Consider the following 16,715-nt stretch of genomic DNA (forward strand, 5'->3'; position numbering starts at 1 on the left):
TTTTCGCTAGTTAAATATAAGAGTAAGATTAAGTTAGAATTAAGAGTAGGTATAATATAGGAATAGGTATATACGTATATGTATAGGGTGATCATGTAACTATATAATATGTATATGTCTATACATAATATTTACAGAAATCAGCAAACAAATCAAAATCTGAATATGTCGATAGGCCATTTTTACCCTAATGTCAAATTAAAAAAAAAATTAATATAAACTCAAATAATATTTATTTACAAATACATACACAATAAATGGCACTAATATACATATATAGTATATATATAATGCATATATAATTGTTACTTACACCCTTTATTGGACGTTTGGCCATCTATAATAGAAATATAATCTTTATATAATCGAAAAAAATAGCACCTGAAGTCACAGCGAAATGTGTAACGTGAGCAATGAATAAATTTCAATTTGAATGCTTTAAACCGGATCATTTGTTTTTCCCCCAGTGATGCGCATTTTCATCTATTTTTCCTAATACCAAATAATAAAAAAATGTCCATTTTTGCATTAATCCACGAAGTCAAATCTAATTATCCACTGTATAACGCGTTCATGCAATATTACCTTATCAAACTATTTAAATGTGGTACCTGATTTTGATAAAATAACATACAAAATGATCAAAGAAAACTGCACTTATCTCCTTCCTAAAACCCAATAAGAGCGTAATAGGGATTCAGAGTGATAAATACGTACTGAGTGACCAATGGCGGAACTAGGTATACCTACGTAAGCCGCCCTTCTCTGGGTTGACGTCCCTGAGGAGCTCAAATATGGTCAATGGACAAAGGAGCTATGCCAGCCCAGGTCTAACCATACCAATTTGAGCGATGCTTGTTTTGACTATTTTGACTTTTTTGTCAGCACCCTTTTTAAGTTTTATAGATTATTCATACACAGTGCCAACGCTATTGGAACGATAAAATAAAAACGGAAAATAAAATTCACAAATTTTGATTAGTTGCCTACATTATTCAAAAGGTCGAAAATTTCGAGCAAATTTTTTGAACAGCTTAGCAATAAATGAAATTTGAACTGAAATTTGAAGATGATTCCTTTGCCTTTCTCGACGTAACCAAGAGTCCGTTGAAAAAATAGTCTTGGTATGAAGTTTCTAAGAATATCCTTTAAACTTTTTATATTAACTTGAATTGTGTTTTAGCTTATTTAATGGTACTCCTGTGCGAAGGAAATGCTGACGTCGATCTCACAGAAGAACTCTGGAATGTTAATTGCTTTAGCAATAAAAACATTAACACATTCTACAGTGTAAAAAAAGCAATAGTGGTAATCTTAGATCCTGCATTATAGCTAAAAAACACATTAAACCTTTTTTTGCTGTACTTTTAGCACTTCGAACTAAACAGTCATTAAACTGAAGAAGGCAACAGAAGAGGTGTAGGCACCTGGTGTCATCATATTTACCATACAATAGATTAGTGCCACCCGCAGAAGTCGGAAAACTATCAGTATAGGTGGCGATGCAGGGAAGTTGCTGTTAATCTGCGGTGCGAACTGGAAACATGAAGTTTATGGCAGCGCAGAAGCGAACAACAGAGGTGAGTAACTATTTGCTTACATACTTAATATCAATTTAAAAATTCGTAATGTAGGTATTACTCCAGCCTTGTTTATCTGAGTTCGGATGACTACGAGAGGTAGGAGGGGATGCTAGACCTTCCCTCATTACAGACAATTCGTTAAGGGGGCAAAATCAGAGTCTAAAGTACGAAGTCGTTTTTAGACCACTGGATCTTATTTGAACTGAATTTAAATATTAAAGATCTAGTGTCCTATAGAAATCCTTAAAGAACTGACTGGCGCTTATCTATTTGCAATGTAGGCAATACTCCAACTTTGCCTTTCCGTGTTCATTATGTAGAGTATCGCTAAATTCAGACTATGCTATATTCGCACTAAAACAATAAATTCACCATCGTAGCTGGACGAAAGGATTATAATCTCCAATATACCATGGTATAAAATTATCTCAATGTTCTAAAAAAAAGTATACAAAAATAATAATAAATGTATATATAAATGTATACAAAATATACAAAAATAAAAACATAGTTTTAATGAAAACAAATTAATTACATGATTTCGACCCGTCGCTTAATTTCTGAAAATGTATCTAGAATTCAATCCACCGTGGGGGTTTGAGTCTTCAAAAACAAACAGTTTGAGTCTTTATAGACATAAAGATGTATTGGGCCACCCAAAAAATTGTTCTAAGAAAAGTGATTGCTAAAAACATATTATTTTCTAACTGTAAATTAAAACCAATTTATTGTGCCAGGAAAAGGTTAACCCGAATCTTCCCACGATTACCATATGGTAATGCAAACATGCCGTTGCAATTTTACGTATTATGTCTGAACTAAATAACAAAAACAAAAAAGAACAACTGTATTTCACGCAGAATAAATGCAGCTCACGGAAAAACATAAGTTTTTTCTTATTTTTAGTGCAGGTAGCAAAGCTATAAGAAGTCAAACTCAGGTGAAAAAAAAGTGAATTATTGTGGTTTTTTAACATGGCACGTCGGTAAGTATATGAATAACTTTTTGCTTTTTTGATATATTTCCAAAAAAATTGCATCAGCTTGTAGCAAATGAAATAAACTAGTAAATGCAAGTTTATTTTTGTTTGAAATTTGATTTTTTGTGTAACTTTTTTGTATTTTACTCAAGGCGTTACCATATGGTAACCGTGGGACGTCTAGGGTACAGGGTTTTAGTTACGTTTGGTGTAGTTTTTTTTTGAGATTTTTGATCATATTTATTGATATTTTGTGAATTACAGCGGTTTATCGTTGCAAGAAATGCTTGATTTCATTCAAGAACTCGATGAAGCAGAAGATCAAAATCAACTGTGTGATATTCCAACCACTCTTTATATCGAGCCTCCTGTGGATGGATGGCAACGAATCTGGCGAAGATGACGCTGAAGATGATTGTGCGGGCATTCCAGATAATGTTTGCCCGGCTCAGCTAAGAGGTGGCTGCGAAGTTGTTATGGCTAGTGGGCGACGTATGCAAGGTTTTCATGAAGAGGAGGATATGGGAGGCATGTTTAGAGACGGTATAAGCATACCATCATTTTAATCTTATAAACTCTAAATTTTTCAGCACCAAATCCAGGAGATTTGCCTGTTATTGAGGTTGAAGACACTTATAATGAGATGGAGGATGAAGAAACAATGGCTAATCGTTCAGAATCTCCAATGAGGAAGCGCTTACGTACAATTGAACCGAAACCTTCAAACGTTGCATTGCCATCAGGAAACAAGGAAACTGTATTTGAATGGGTCAAGAAGAAATCGTCATCTCTAATTCCAATTTTTCCAAGCGCAAATTACGAAGATTGTCGCCATTCACTGCCACACGAACAGTTTGAAAAATGTTTTGATGACACATTATTGGAACATATTTGCGAACAAAGTGCGTTATATTCGGTGGAACAGAATAGACCGAACCCAAATATAATAGTCAGCGAACTTAGAGCATTCATAGGCATATTGATCGTCACTGGCTATAATTATCACTCCAATTACAAACTTTTGTGGAGTCAGGATGAAGACATTCGGAACAATCTTGTCAGTAACACCATGCGTCGGAATCGTTTTCAAGAGATTTAGCAAAATCTCCACTTCGAAGAAAATTCCAAGGCTTCTTCAAAAGACGCCCCAAATCCTGACAAAATGTGGAAACTGCGTCCTCTTATGGATCATTTGAAAGCAAAAATGATAGAAAATTTCCATCCGGAACAAAATCTTTCTTTCGACGAAAGCGTGATATCCTATTTTGGTAAACATGGATGCAAGCAATTTATAAAGGGCAAACCATTACGATTTGGATATAAAGTCTGGTCCCTATGTACTCCATCTGGTTATTTGGTGAATTTTGAAATTTACCAGGGGAAGAATCCTCGACCGAATTTGGAGTACGAAGCAAAGTTTAGAAAATGCGCCGCTCCTTTAGTCAGCATGATCGACGATTTTCCTGATGAATTGAAATCGCTGTCATTCCAGTTTTATTTCGATAACCTGTTTACTAGTTATCCTCGGTTGGCATATCTCAAGTTATGCGGATATAATGGTACTGGGACAATCCGAGAAAACAGAATTCCAGCAAGCTGTCCACTAGTGCATAAAAAGACTTCAAGTCAATGGAAAGAGGTTACTCTGAATCAATTGAAATGAAAAGCACTGGTATTTGTTTGGTGAAATGGAAAGATAACAATGTTGTCTAGAGGTCCCACGATTACCATATGGTAACGCTAGTTTTCCGCATTTTCCGGAAAATCGAGGCGAGGAAAATTAAAATGGACTTCATTTTCGTGCTCAGGAGATCAAAATACATAAGTATACAACATTTCACAAAAATCCAAAACAAAAAAAGTTATGGGACTTCCCGGGTTAAGTTCAAAAGACGATCCTCGTAAACTACTATGTTATTTGTTTTATTTAATAATGTACTTATACATAAATCATGTGCTACCATTCTTTACAACTAATTAGAAAATGCGATTTGGTACAGAATCATGAAATGATTTAAGGTAATTTAAAAAATCGGTTACCGCATGAATCAATAAAATATCTTCAAATTCTTTTCCATTTTTATACACTTTATCTTTCATTCTAGCAGATTTTTATTGGAAAAGTTGCTAAAATAGTTAATGAATTATATGCAATATACTCAATAATGTTTCTCTTCGGCATAGTTCAATGGCTTTGAAAATTGTTTGAGCCCCTCCTTCGGCTTTATATTGCAAATTATTTAATGCCGAAAGTTGAATTCCATCTAAAATTCAAAACGTCTTCTAAGTCAACACCATAAAGAATATGATTGTTTAATTTAGTATAGCTCACTATCTTTGCAATTGTCCGTGTTTATCTAGGGCACGATTATGAGCTTTTGGCATACCATTCCACAAACTTCCGCATTGATAAAATTTCAGGTTTGGCATTTAGGACTGTTTTTCTCTTACTAGACAAAAGGAAGTGGCTATAAGAAATAGCTCTCTTGGAAACTCAACCACCAAAACAACAGAGGATTGTGAAAAGTCGGTCCTAAGAGATTCTTCATTTCAGAACGAAAGATGTCACTCACTGAATAGCTCAGATATTATATATTATGGGTTGCAAATATACGGCAATTACCGAAATCTTCTATATCCATGTTAAAAGAAATTTATAGCACCCCATTACGGCTGAGGTGAAGTCCTTTTAAAACGAGACCTGTGGAAAATTTACTAGCAGATTGTGTAATCTTAAAAGCCTTATTTCTAACCAATCTATCCATACTGCCCCAAGTGATACTGTGGTAAAGCTCCAGAAAAATTTTCTCAAAATACTATCAGACCTCTCTGGTGCAAATATATTAGATGTACCCAATTACTCAAACCCCTTCGAATGTGACGTTAAAGTCGTCATATTATATAATGTTTGAGTTCATGCAAGCTAATAGAGTGAAATTTGTCATTTGGGCAGACTTTTTTTTTAATGACAATTGTATTTACACTTAACTAAAAAATACAATAAGCTTACAGCTATGGCTACTGTGGCCATATTATGTTTCGAGTTCATGAAAGCTAATAGAGTGAAATTTATCATTTGGGCAGATTACAAAACGTTAAAACTGAATATGACGTCAATAAAAGGATTATCCTCCCGTCTGTTTCAATAACTGCGGATATAATTTTCATCTTTAATGTGATGTAAAAATTGATATCGTGCTGTCAAAAGAAATTTACCACTTCTTCCTTAATCAAGGGGAACATAGTTGTCTTAACTTCTTCCATTATTAAGGGAAGTAAATAATAATAATAGTAATAATATAACAACTGCGAATGGCATACTACATAAAAGAAAATCACTTGTACCTATACTTAAAAACCGTTAGGCTGAATACCATACTAGTTAGTACTTAGTGTTTAAGTTTATCAATAGGGTGTGTTTAATAAATCAACTGTTAGTAATTATAATAATAATCAATTGGTTACGGGCCAAATATACCATATACAACACCCTCTAATACAGTTAACCCCCAATGTAAAGCTAATGTATGTATCCGGACATTCAGGTAACTACGAAACTTGCACAAAAGTCGCCCTAATATTCATTCAACGCGCTAGGTATAACATCTACTAAAAATATATATCCGACAGGCTGAAGGAGTCACCTAAAAATCGAATGGTCCTCGTATCACGCATGATCACCATCTGACAAGTAGTATTCAACCCATCTGTCATTGTGCAACGCTAACAACTTAAGCACACATCATATCCTCCTACACTGCGCCGCATATCCTGCTACACGCACTTACCAACCTTTCCGTTCCTTCATCACTAAATCTAACTAATCTCAAATAGTACATATTCACACTTATATTATTAGCTGACTAAACCTCGTAGCTAGAGCGTATATATCATTTTAATATTGTAAATTTAATAATATTTATTTTGTACATTCACATGTGCATATACAGACTGTTATGCATTGAAGAATAAAAAGAAACAAGAACATATTTTTATTTTTCCACGGACATTGCTATTGCCAAATTTCTGGCCTTTTCGATAGCATCATTTATATCACCGACCATATAAAAAGCAATCTCCGGCAAGTCATCCATTTCTCCGTCAAGAAGGCGTTTGAAACCCTCCACAGTCTTGTCAACGGATACCATTTTTCCAGGATGTCCAGTAAATACTTCCGCCACTTGAAAAGGTTGTGAGAGGAAACGTTGAATCTTACGAGCGCGTGCCACAATCAATCTGTCATCTTCGGAGAGCTCGTCCATTCCAAGAATAGCAATTATATCCTGTAATTAACGAACTTAATACTCGCAACAAGCTCAAAGCAAACAAAGTTTTTAAGAACCTGCAGTGATTTATACGATTGTAGCGTCTTTTGTACGCCCCTAGCTACATTATAGTGTTCTTCACCCACAATGGTTGGATCCATTATACGTGATGTTGAATCCAAGGGATCCACCGCTGGATAAATTCCTAACTCGGCAGTAGCACGCGACAATACTGTGGTGGCATCCAAATGTGCGAAGGTAGCAGCGGGTGCTGGGTCAGTGAGATCATCAGCAGGCACATAAACAGCTTGAACGGAAGTTATGGAACCATTTTTGGTGCTAGTGATTCGCTCCTGCATTGCACCTGATGAAGATGAGAATTTTTGACCAAAAATGTTTAATGAAGCTCCTTTGTTGCTTACCCATATCTGTACCTAACGTAGGTTGATACCCAACAGCAGATGGTATACGTCCCAGTAGTGCTGAAATTTCAGCACCCGCCTGTGTAAAACGGAAGATATTATCAATGAATAGTAACACATCTTGTCCATCTATGTCACGGAAGTACTCTGCTATTGTAAGACCAGTTAATACAACACGCGACCGTGCCCCAGGTGGTTCATTCATTTGCCCATATACCAAGACTACTTTCGAACTGTCATCTTTGATAGAAATGACTTTGGACTCAATCATTTCCATATAGAGATCATTACCTTCTCGAGTACGCTCACCAGCGCCAACAAATACTGAATAACCTCCATGTTTTTTAGCCACATTATTGATTAACTCCATAATGAGGACTGTCTTACCTACACCGGCACCTCCGAAAAGGCCAATTTTCCCACCCTTTACATATGGAGTCAACAGATCAATGACCTTTGAAGAGCAAAATTTCAAATAAAATAATATTTTCGGAATTGTAATACGAAATAGACCTTTATGCCGGTTTCTAGTAATGTTGGGCTCACGGTTAAATCTACCATCTCCGGGGGGTCTGCATGTATGAATGAATTGAAATTAGACTGAATTGGACCACGCTCATCAACTGGATCGCCAACAACATTCATGATGCGACCCAAGCATTGTTTTCCCACGGGCACTCTGATTGGATAACCAGTATCAAGTACCTTTTGGCCACGACGCAGTCCTTCCGTACTGTCCATTGCCACGGAACGCACGACACCGCCACCAAGATGATGAAATACCTAAAGCCATAGTTACTTACTGTGTATAAACTTTGTTTGACTTTTCTTTTACCTCCAAAACCAGTTTTCCGCCTGGATAATCTGGTACAATCATTGCATTCATAACTTCTGGAACGTTATCTTCAAAAATCACATCTACTATGGGCCCAATAATAGCAGTAATTTTTCCAACCACTGGTGCCTTAGGTCGTATTTTATCTTCTTGTTTAGATATTTTGCCTTTTCCAGTTTTCAGTTGTTCGGCTGTTACATCTTGACATGCTGTTCCTTTGGAATCCGCTTTATCCTGCTCTACTTCTCCAAAACCTCCACAACCAGCAGATAATGGCCTAGCTTTTTCTTCATCCTGCTCATCTTCGCATTTTTTCGGAGGTGAATAATCTGAGCCGGGTTCCTTTCTTTCATCATGATCGTTGGCATCCGCTTTGAAAATGAGTATCACAACTGTGCTTACGAATGAAGAACTGTTATTTACTTACCCGACGCGGAGAAGTGTCTGAACAAAAATTGCTTATTAAACTTTGGCACATTGAAAAATCTTCCATGTTGTGGTGTTGGAAGAAATGAATGCTTTAAAGCTAGATACATATACACATATGTAAACAAAAAAAATTCTTATATATATTATCAGATAATTATTTACCTAAGGCCGGATGCTGCAAATATCGCAAAAGGCAAGCCATAATTGAAGTAATGTATTTAAAAATTGTTGAGAACGTAACTTTACTTATGACGATATACGTTTTTTGCAACTATTGCTTGACTAAGAAACTTATGATATTATAGCAAAGTAGGTGTCACAAAAAATATTTGGCGTTGATGTAATAACATTTTAGGGCGTATTATTCATGCAATACATGCACATGTACATATTAATATTAGTTTTAATATTGCATTTTATTGGGTACTAGCGGACCCTCTGCCTGCTTCGCTAGGCATATCAAAATTAGAAATGAATAATGAACACTCAGTTTAAATTCACTCTATGTGTATTTATACTTTTTTTACAATATAAAATTAATGTTAATTTTAAACTTAAACTAACGCAAAGCCTTTTCGTAAACTGCGTTGGGTACTAGCGGACCCTCTGCCTGCTTCGCTAGGCATATCAAAATTAGAAATGAATAATGAACACTCAGTTTAAATTCACTCTATGTGTATTTATACTTTTTTTACAATATAAAATTAATGTTAATTTTAAACTTAAACTAACGCAAAGCCTTTTCGTAAACTACATTTTTTGTTTTGCCCTGAGTTGTGGTATAAATAAACAGAACTGATGGCTTTCCTACACGTGAACATGATACATATAATTGTCCGTGGGAGAAGCATGGATATTCTAAGTCAATTACGCATAATTCCAGCGATTGTCCTTGTGATTTGTTTATTGTCATTGCAAATGCAAAACGTATTGGAAATTGCAATCTTTTGAAGTCAAAAGCTAAATCTGGTGGAATCAGCGGAATACGCGGAATCAATACATCTTCACCTTTGAATTTTCCTTTTGAAATTGTTGCTTCAATAAGATTATTCATGACCTTTTTGACTGCTAATCTTGTTCCGTTACACAATCGTGGCTGGTTTAAATTTAATGTAAGCGATGAGCCGGCAGTCCAGGTAAATCCAAGGAATTTAAAAATTCTGTTGGATAATTTACAGCGTCATCTTGATTTATAACTATATCAATTGATTTAAATGTTATATTCATCATCTCAGGCACATCATTTAAAATATTCGCATTCAATTGACCAACATCCTTATTTTTGGCAGCCAGTATTGCTCTTTCAGCTAACCAATTGTGATTTTGATAATTTTGCGCAATATTTGGAAAAACACTTGAAACTAATTCTTGTTTTGTGTGTGCGAAATTACAAAAATTATCTGGCAAAGTGATTAAGCCAGTAGCAGCATCAATAGGAATTTGTCCATTTCCTATCTTCAGAAGTTGTCTTGAAAATTCGTCATCCGTTGCATAATTTTGCAAATAAACTCGCAGATTTGTTTTCAAAGTCAAAGTTTTTACGTGCCTCCTTAAATGGGATGTCTTTAAACATGCTTTTAATTCATTTGCTGGTGTTGAATGGGGAATTACTGGCAAAGTTTGACGAAAATCAGCAGAGAATAATATTAAAGCGCCACCAAATATTTCTTGATTATTACGTAAATCTTTCAAAGTTCTATCCAATGCTTCCACTGATTTTTTATGTGCCATTGTACATTCATCCCACACAATTAATTTGCATTGTTGCAAAACTCTTCCCATTCCAGAATTTTTTGAAATGTTACATGTTGGATTTTCATTAATTTGCATATTCAATGCTAATTTAAGTGCGGAATGCGCTGTACGGCCACCATCTAATAATGTAGCAGCTATTCCAGACGATGCAAGCGCTAATGCTATATTGTTTTGTGATCTGAGACTTTCACCACAAAAAAATTACGCAAGCCCATGAACAAAGTTATACTAATAGAAACCTGATCTTAATACTCGAGCTACCATCAAATTAACACATTTTAGTTTTTAAAAGAACATTTATGGCGACTGTCGATCCATATTGATGGATTTCAAAAAATGTATGGATTCAACTGCTGAATAATTTTGTATATTTTAAATCCATCTAAACTTTTACATTTGCGCATTTATATATATTATATGTATTTAACATTTAATTTAAGTAAACGTTTCAATATTTGTCCAAAAACTTTGAACTTCGAAAAATAGAGGCTTATGGTTATTAATGGATTCAAATATATTTAACGAATTTTTATTTTATCTAAATCATAAAACGTTCAAATGAAGCTCTAAATATTTTTCCAGTTTAAAAAAAGCAATGTGCTTTGATGCCGTGTTACGCATGCATAAAAAGGAAAGAAAAGAGAGGACATCTATTGCGTTACGAATACATAGTCGCATACGCACTCGACATCGAAACAATGTTATTCATGTCTGTGTATATTCTATTCATTTGCGTGTATTCTCTTTCCGTATACGTAATGTCCGTATAAGGGAAACACGCAAATATTGTATTTTTCACACTTACACAACGCACGCATACTTTTACCGATTTCTTTAAAACTTCACATAAACCATCCATGGACCAATACCAATGATCTGTGAAAGTTTGATTGAAATCGGTGAATGCGTTTAGGCGTGAATCGGCGACTAACGAACACAAAAAAACGACGGTGCAACTAAGCATCCTGGAGAAGTAAAAGCTGACCAGCTGTCCCCAATGGACAGTAAAAACCAAGCCCCAGAAATGCACAAAATGCGTACCCAAAAAGTTGCTGATTCGGATGCAGAAACTCTTAAGTTTATAATCAAACAGATTAACAATGAGATGTTTGAAAAATTAAATTAATAGGTAGTGATGTTGCGGAGCTAAAGAAACAAAATGAATATTTAACGTAGGAGATTGAAAAAATTAAAGCTGAAAAGAATATGGATAAAATAAGACTCGCCCAGTTGGAAGACCATATCAAAAAACAAAATTTAATTTTCAACGCCTAACTGTAAATACTTCGACCAAGGAGGATCAACTGCAACGCATCGACTGTTAAATCAACAAAGAAAATCTACGTGCGAAATGAAAAAATGACGGTGCTGGCAGAAATCATATCAGAAGAATATCGGAGATATCTTCAAAAACTGAAGTAAGCTTGCGGGAACAACAATCTAAGTAAGCTTGCGGGAACAACTTCTATATGAAAACAGACGTCAGAACATTAAAACAGATTATAATAATATACATTGTTAAGTAAAATTAATTCAAAAAATCAGAAAACGGCTGTCATAGCAAAGTGATTAACAAAAATAACCTTAAAAGTATTAAAATTGAAAATAATTAAAAAGTGCACAAATTAAAATTAATATTATTTCCTTTAATGTCAATGGCCTTGCAAAAAAATATGCAAACTTTATCCACTTTAGCTTATACATAGTACGAAACGAAACTGTTGAACTGGTTGAAAATGAAGAAACCAATTTGAAAGTATTAGACACACCAACCGCTGTGCTTCTCGTAAATTGCAGCCGATGATGATTGAAATGTAAAATTTGTAGCTGCAAGATCTGAATGCAACACAAAATGTACTTTTACATCCAGGTCCACGAAAATTTTATTTAATAATAATAGGTTTACAGAATACAGAGAAAGCCGCTACTTTATTTTTCGCAAATCAGGAAGAAATCCCGAAAAGCAGCACTTTTAGCGAAATTTTGTAATTTGTGCTTTCACAATTTAACACGCGGCACTTTATTTTTATTAGTTCGTTTAATTTAAAAATCACAAATCTTTTAATCACAATGCTACCAAGCCATTCACTGAATCCATATTTAGAAACAAGTAACTTCTCTTCCTTATGTTTGTTTATCTGCAGGGATGACGTCTCTCTAACTATTGTAGTGTGAGATTGCGGCTATTGAGAGGCTAGAAGCTACCTCTGAACTGGAGCTTGAGCGACTCCTAAAATTCGTGAACAGTACGCGTTTCTTGAATGATGTATATTTTCGCTAAATAGTACTCTGATCTGGTATCGCCATGGACCAAAATGGCCTCTGCGTGGCTTCGGCCAGCCAGTATAACCTAACCTACCCTGATTATTTCAAAATCTTGTAAAACAGTTTTAATCCGACTACGAACGGCAAATATTTTTTAATTAAGAGCTCTTTCGTGATTTGCCATTGCCTACCGAGGGGCAAACGTTATTAGAAAAAGTTTTCTTCATTTGGGTGCTTCACGGAGGTTCGAACCTAAGCCTTGAACATGGTAGTCACACACCAACCCATAATTGGTTAAAAGTGGCCTAGGTTGGCAAGAGTGATTACAATGGATTTTATGAATTACGGCAAATTTTTTGTCCTACGCAAGCACACGCTTGCATTGCTATCGATCACGGTTAGGATAAATATCCAACCAGTAAATTTGGATTTAAAGGTAATGGGTATAAATCATTAATAATAAAATTTCAACTAATTTTACTTTAATTTTACTTCAGATAGAAAACAAATAGCATAAACATTCACAATCGAATCGATTTTTAATGGCAAATGAGATAAGACATGTAAAGATAAGACATGCCATTAAAGGTAAATCCAATGGGTTGTTACGCCACGTATTCGTTATTCAAATGACCACTCCACCCGAAATTAATTAAATATCTAAATACGAAAGAGGGCATTTATGGGTAAATACACAGGGTTGGGTCCATATCCAAGTGTAAGCGTACGTATTTTCTTTTAAATTAATTAAATATCTAAATACGAAAGAGGGCATTTATGGGTAAATACACAGGGTTGGGTCCATATTCAAGTGTAAGCGTACGTATTTTCTTTTAAATGTATAGTTAAATTTAAAATGAAAATGCCGCATTGGGAAGAAAGTGGATGTGTGTATTATTCTATTATTATTGGTATTATTCATTAAGTTCTTTATTTATATACATACATACGGTTTTACATGCCTTTTTAGAAAAATCCTACTACAGGGCATATTTGCTTCTAAAGATTTGGTTTTTGTTCTCAATGGCAAAACAATAAAACAATACATAACAATTGGTTATAGCATACAGGGTTTTGCGTAAAATCCACAAAGAAAAAATTTTCATACAAATCACCATTGCAGCGGAAAAAAACACAAGCACATCTCCAATTAGAGACATGCTTGTATTAAGGTTAAACGTGCCAAACATTTATTTATATTTATTTTTGAATCAATTAACTCGTTTTATTTTATAAAAGGATATAGTTATACTTGTGTATGTATTTGAAGCGTTTTGTTTGCGTTTTATTACTTACTTATATTTGTACTTACTCAATAAAAGCTTATGTAAATATTTTTCGTGACAACAAGATTCTTTCCAAGGCGAATCTGTACAAGATGGTGGAACTAAAGCGACAATAACAATTACATATATTTGGTTTTTGCAATTTGGTATTTTTAATGTTAAAATTTCAGTCAGAATGTAAACAAACGAATAAAGAGTCAGTCACTTTGACATTCAAAATACCAAATCGCAAGAAAGAAAACCAATAGTCCCTCTTTTACGTTTCTTTCACTGTTCTAAATAATTATTTTAATGTTACAAATAATATCAAAAGAGTTTATAGATTCTTGTGTTGTTATCGAGACAAAAAAGCATAATAACACAACCAATAGTATCCGCTACAATTGCGTACATAGCACCCTCCCACTTACACAAACCACAGGACTCGTGCTCTTTATACAATTATCTGCATAGGAGCTCACTGAAGATTTCATCACCAGCGGATAGCATATCTCATACACCGAGTCATTCAAACTGGTCTTTCGAAATCCCAAACTATTCAGAGAGCTTGAACTGCGTCCAAGCGATCGTCACCTGTGATCGCTACTCAGTTCAGAGAGATGCATTTCGCTCTCGTCGCCTAATGAATGTGCCGCTACGCTTGGAGTAATGCTGGGTCTGCGGTCACGAATACGTCCGGCTGAAATGTCGCTACCCCGTCTAGAACTTTTCAGCGAAATTCTTTCTTGAGAACAAGAACAATGACAAATAATCAGTTTAAAAGCGAAGCGAAAATCTTTCGAAAAGAGCGCATAAATCATTGGATTGACGGCGGAATTGCAGTAACCGAGCCAAAAAAGTATGGAAAAGATAAAGGGATCAATGCAATCCTGACAAAAGGCTCGAATAACGTAGATTGTGAAAAATGGGAGCCAGCAAAAAATAAAGAGACCTACAATGATGGCGAGAGTTTTTGCCGCTTTTGTTTCCATTCGAAAGCGCTTCACTTGTGTTTTGAGGCTTCGGCGTCCGATCTTCTTATTCCGATGTTGTTGCTGTTGTTGCCCGGTTGATGCCCCATAATGATGACTTATATCACTGATGTTCGATTGGCGACGCTCAATCTCTGGCATGCTTTTGCCAACTTGTAGATAACAATTGTTACATTGCTGTTGCTGATAGAGTTTTATTTCGGTGTCTTCGCTGCCTTTGGCTGAGTTATAGTGTACCGCGTAAAGCACACTGGCACTGCTGGAAGGTCGATTCTCACGTAAACCGGCCAAATCGCCACTAGGCAGCTCATTGATGGTTTCACTGGACGCATACGAAACAGATATCTTAATTTTGTCATGATGGAACGGCCGACGAGTGGTGTATTTTGAAAGGCGTTCCGGTGATGGAGTGCCTAGTGTGGTGGTGGTGCTCTGTGTGCTGCCATTACTGTGCGTTGAATCCTGCTGGTTCGACCCGCGACCACGGTGAATTCTCAGTGTAAGGCGTTGTTCATCAATGCGAGAACGGATGCCTTTCGACCCTGCGGAAAGGATAGGAAATGAAAATGAAAATAGATACTAAAAATTCATGTGAATAAATATTGAAAGAGATTTCAAAAGTAGAGATTTCACTTTTACAATTTATGTGGTGTTGTTCGCTGTTTCACTTGAGATTAAGCATTACCACACAATCTACAATAATAAATCTAAAATCTCGCCAAAATCCAGCATATGCTTTATATCTTTAAAATAGTTTGAAGATCGTTTTCATAAGGTTCAATTGAATATGTATTCAATATGAGTTTTCACAAAGAAAAGCATCACCTTTAAATATATTTTACTTATAAATTATTTGTGTAAAGTTGATAAAATAAAATTTCAATAAAAAAAAATTACTAATAATTCTAATAAAATAAAGATGCTAAATGTACAACATCAACATCAATATATGTAAATAATCCTTTTTTGCCTCACATCTTTTCAAATCTAAAGTTTTTTGCCAGAAGTGTGGAGTGGCCGAAATTTGTTTTAAATTTTAAAATGGACCAAAACGCGTCCTTAATTTGTTAGGCGCAATTTTAAAATATGTAACGGGAACACCTCATCATAAGTAAGATAAATGCTAAATTTGAAAAAATCTTAGAAACATTAGGCCTAGAATCAATAACTGCAAAGTTAATCCTTAGAGTAGTTTATAAAGAATTCAAAATAATCAAGAATGCAATAAATTTTGCAAAAACAGGGATCTTTTTCTCTGGTATCCTCGATTTAAATAAAATAATTCACAACAAATCATGATATTCCAGCAAATAAAATTTTAGAATATTCTGATATCCAGGTGTGTACCTTCAATAGTGCAATTATAACTATTTTTAAATAGCCAATAATAAATAATAAATTCCAAATGTGTAATTTAATTGCACTAGCCTTGAAACACGGAAAATGTGTACTGAAACAAAAAGTTGCTCAATGTAAAAATGAATGTATTAATTTATCCAATAGTTTACAATATACATATATATAGGAACAATGTGCAAACAAGAACCAAGTGATATATTATATATACGATTCCATGGGGATAGTACGAAAGGCAATTAACATTGATGGAATGGACAACAAATAAATGGTCACTATCTTCTCTAAAATAGCCATAGTATTAATATATGTTATATAATAACATAACGGTACTCTAGCGTAAGTTCACTAGCCTGCCATCTCAGAGGTTGTGGGTTCGAATCCCACGTAAAGCACGGTCCTCGCACTTTTCAAAACTTACCTACTTTCCTAGTTTCTCATAAAAAAAATATAAATAAAACAATAATTTCATTCCTCAATCCCAACAACCTTATCCTTCCAATCCTTACTCCCGCACAAAAGTCAGCGCAGTACTTGCATTGCTAAAACAAGAAAAAGACAAAAGAAAA

General features: G+C 34.9%; 3 protein-coding genes and 1 long non-coding RNA gene across 4 annotated transcripts in view; 1 reads left to right on the plus strand and 3 right to left on the minus strand.

The window, feature by feature from the left end:
* The first annotated feature begins 1,038 nt into the window (after window positions 1–1,038).
* LOC128860979 (uncharacterized) lies at window positions 1,039–1,957 on the plus strand. Its single transcript, XR_008454324.1, has 4 exons — window positions 1,039–1,124; window positions 1,184–1,308; window positions 1,372–1,580; window positions 1,635–1,957. It is a non-coding gene; the product is annotated as an uncharacterized LOC128860979 (long non-coding RNA).
* Window positions 1,958–6,494: 4,537 nt separating this feature from the next.
* On the minus strand, window positions 6,495–8,232 carry LOC128856128 (ATP synthase subunit beta, mitochondrial-like). Its single transcript, XM_054091535.1, has 6 exons — window positions 8,085–8,232; window positions 7,763–8,032; window positions 7,637–7,703; window positions 7,250–7,573; window positions 6,905–7,191; window positions 6,495–6,845 (listed from the first exon to the last, which is right to left on the minus strand). The coding sequence occupies exons 1-6, from the start codon at window positions 8,133–8,135 to the stop codon at window positions 6,555–6,557; spliced, it is 1,290 nt and encodes a 429-aa protein (XP_053947510.1). The 5' UTR covers window positions 8,136–8,232; the 3' UTR covers window positions 6,495–6,554.
* LOC128856072 (uncharacterized) lies at window positions 8,162–8,776 on the minus strand. The gene is made up of 4 exons (XM_054091448.1): window positions 8,676–8,776; window positions 8,512–8,610; window positions 8,283–8,455; window positions 8,162–8,167 (listed from the first exon to the last, which is right to left on the minus strand). The coding sequence occupies exons 1-4, from the start codon at window positions 8,713–8,715 to the stop codon at window positions 8,162–8,164; spliced, it is 318 nt and encodes a 105-aa protein (XP_053947423.1). The 5' UTR covers window positions 8,716–8,776.
* Window positions 8,777–11,853: 3,077 nt separating this feature from the next.
* LOC128856129 (octopamine receptor Oamb) overlaps window positions 11,854–16,715 on the minus strand; it is a 76,640-nt gene continuing 71,778 nt past the window's right edge. The window contains exon 6 of the mRNA XM_054091537.1: window positions 11,854–15,332. Coding sequence (XP_053947512.1) covers window positions 14,389–15,332 — 944 coding nt within the window. The 3' untranslated portion in view covers window positions 11,854–14,388. The remainder of the gene's footprint in view (window positions 15,333–16,715) is intronic.

The sequence above is a fragment of the Anastrepha ludens genome, chromosome 2 (assembly GCF_028408465.1).
Source record: "Anastrepha ludens isolate Willacy chromosome 2, idAnaLude1.1, whole genome shotgun sequence".
NCBI lineage: Eukaryota > Metazoa > Arthropoda > Insecta > Diptera > Tephritidae > Anastrepha > Anastrepha ludens.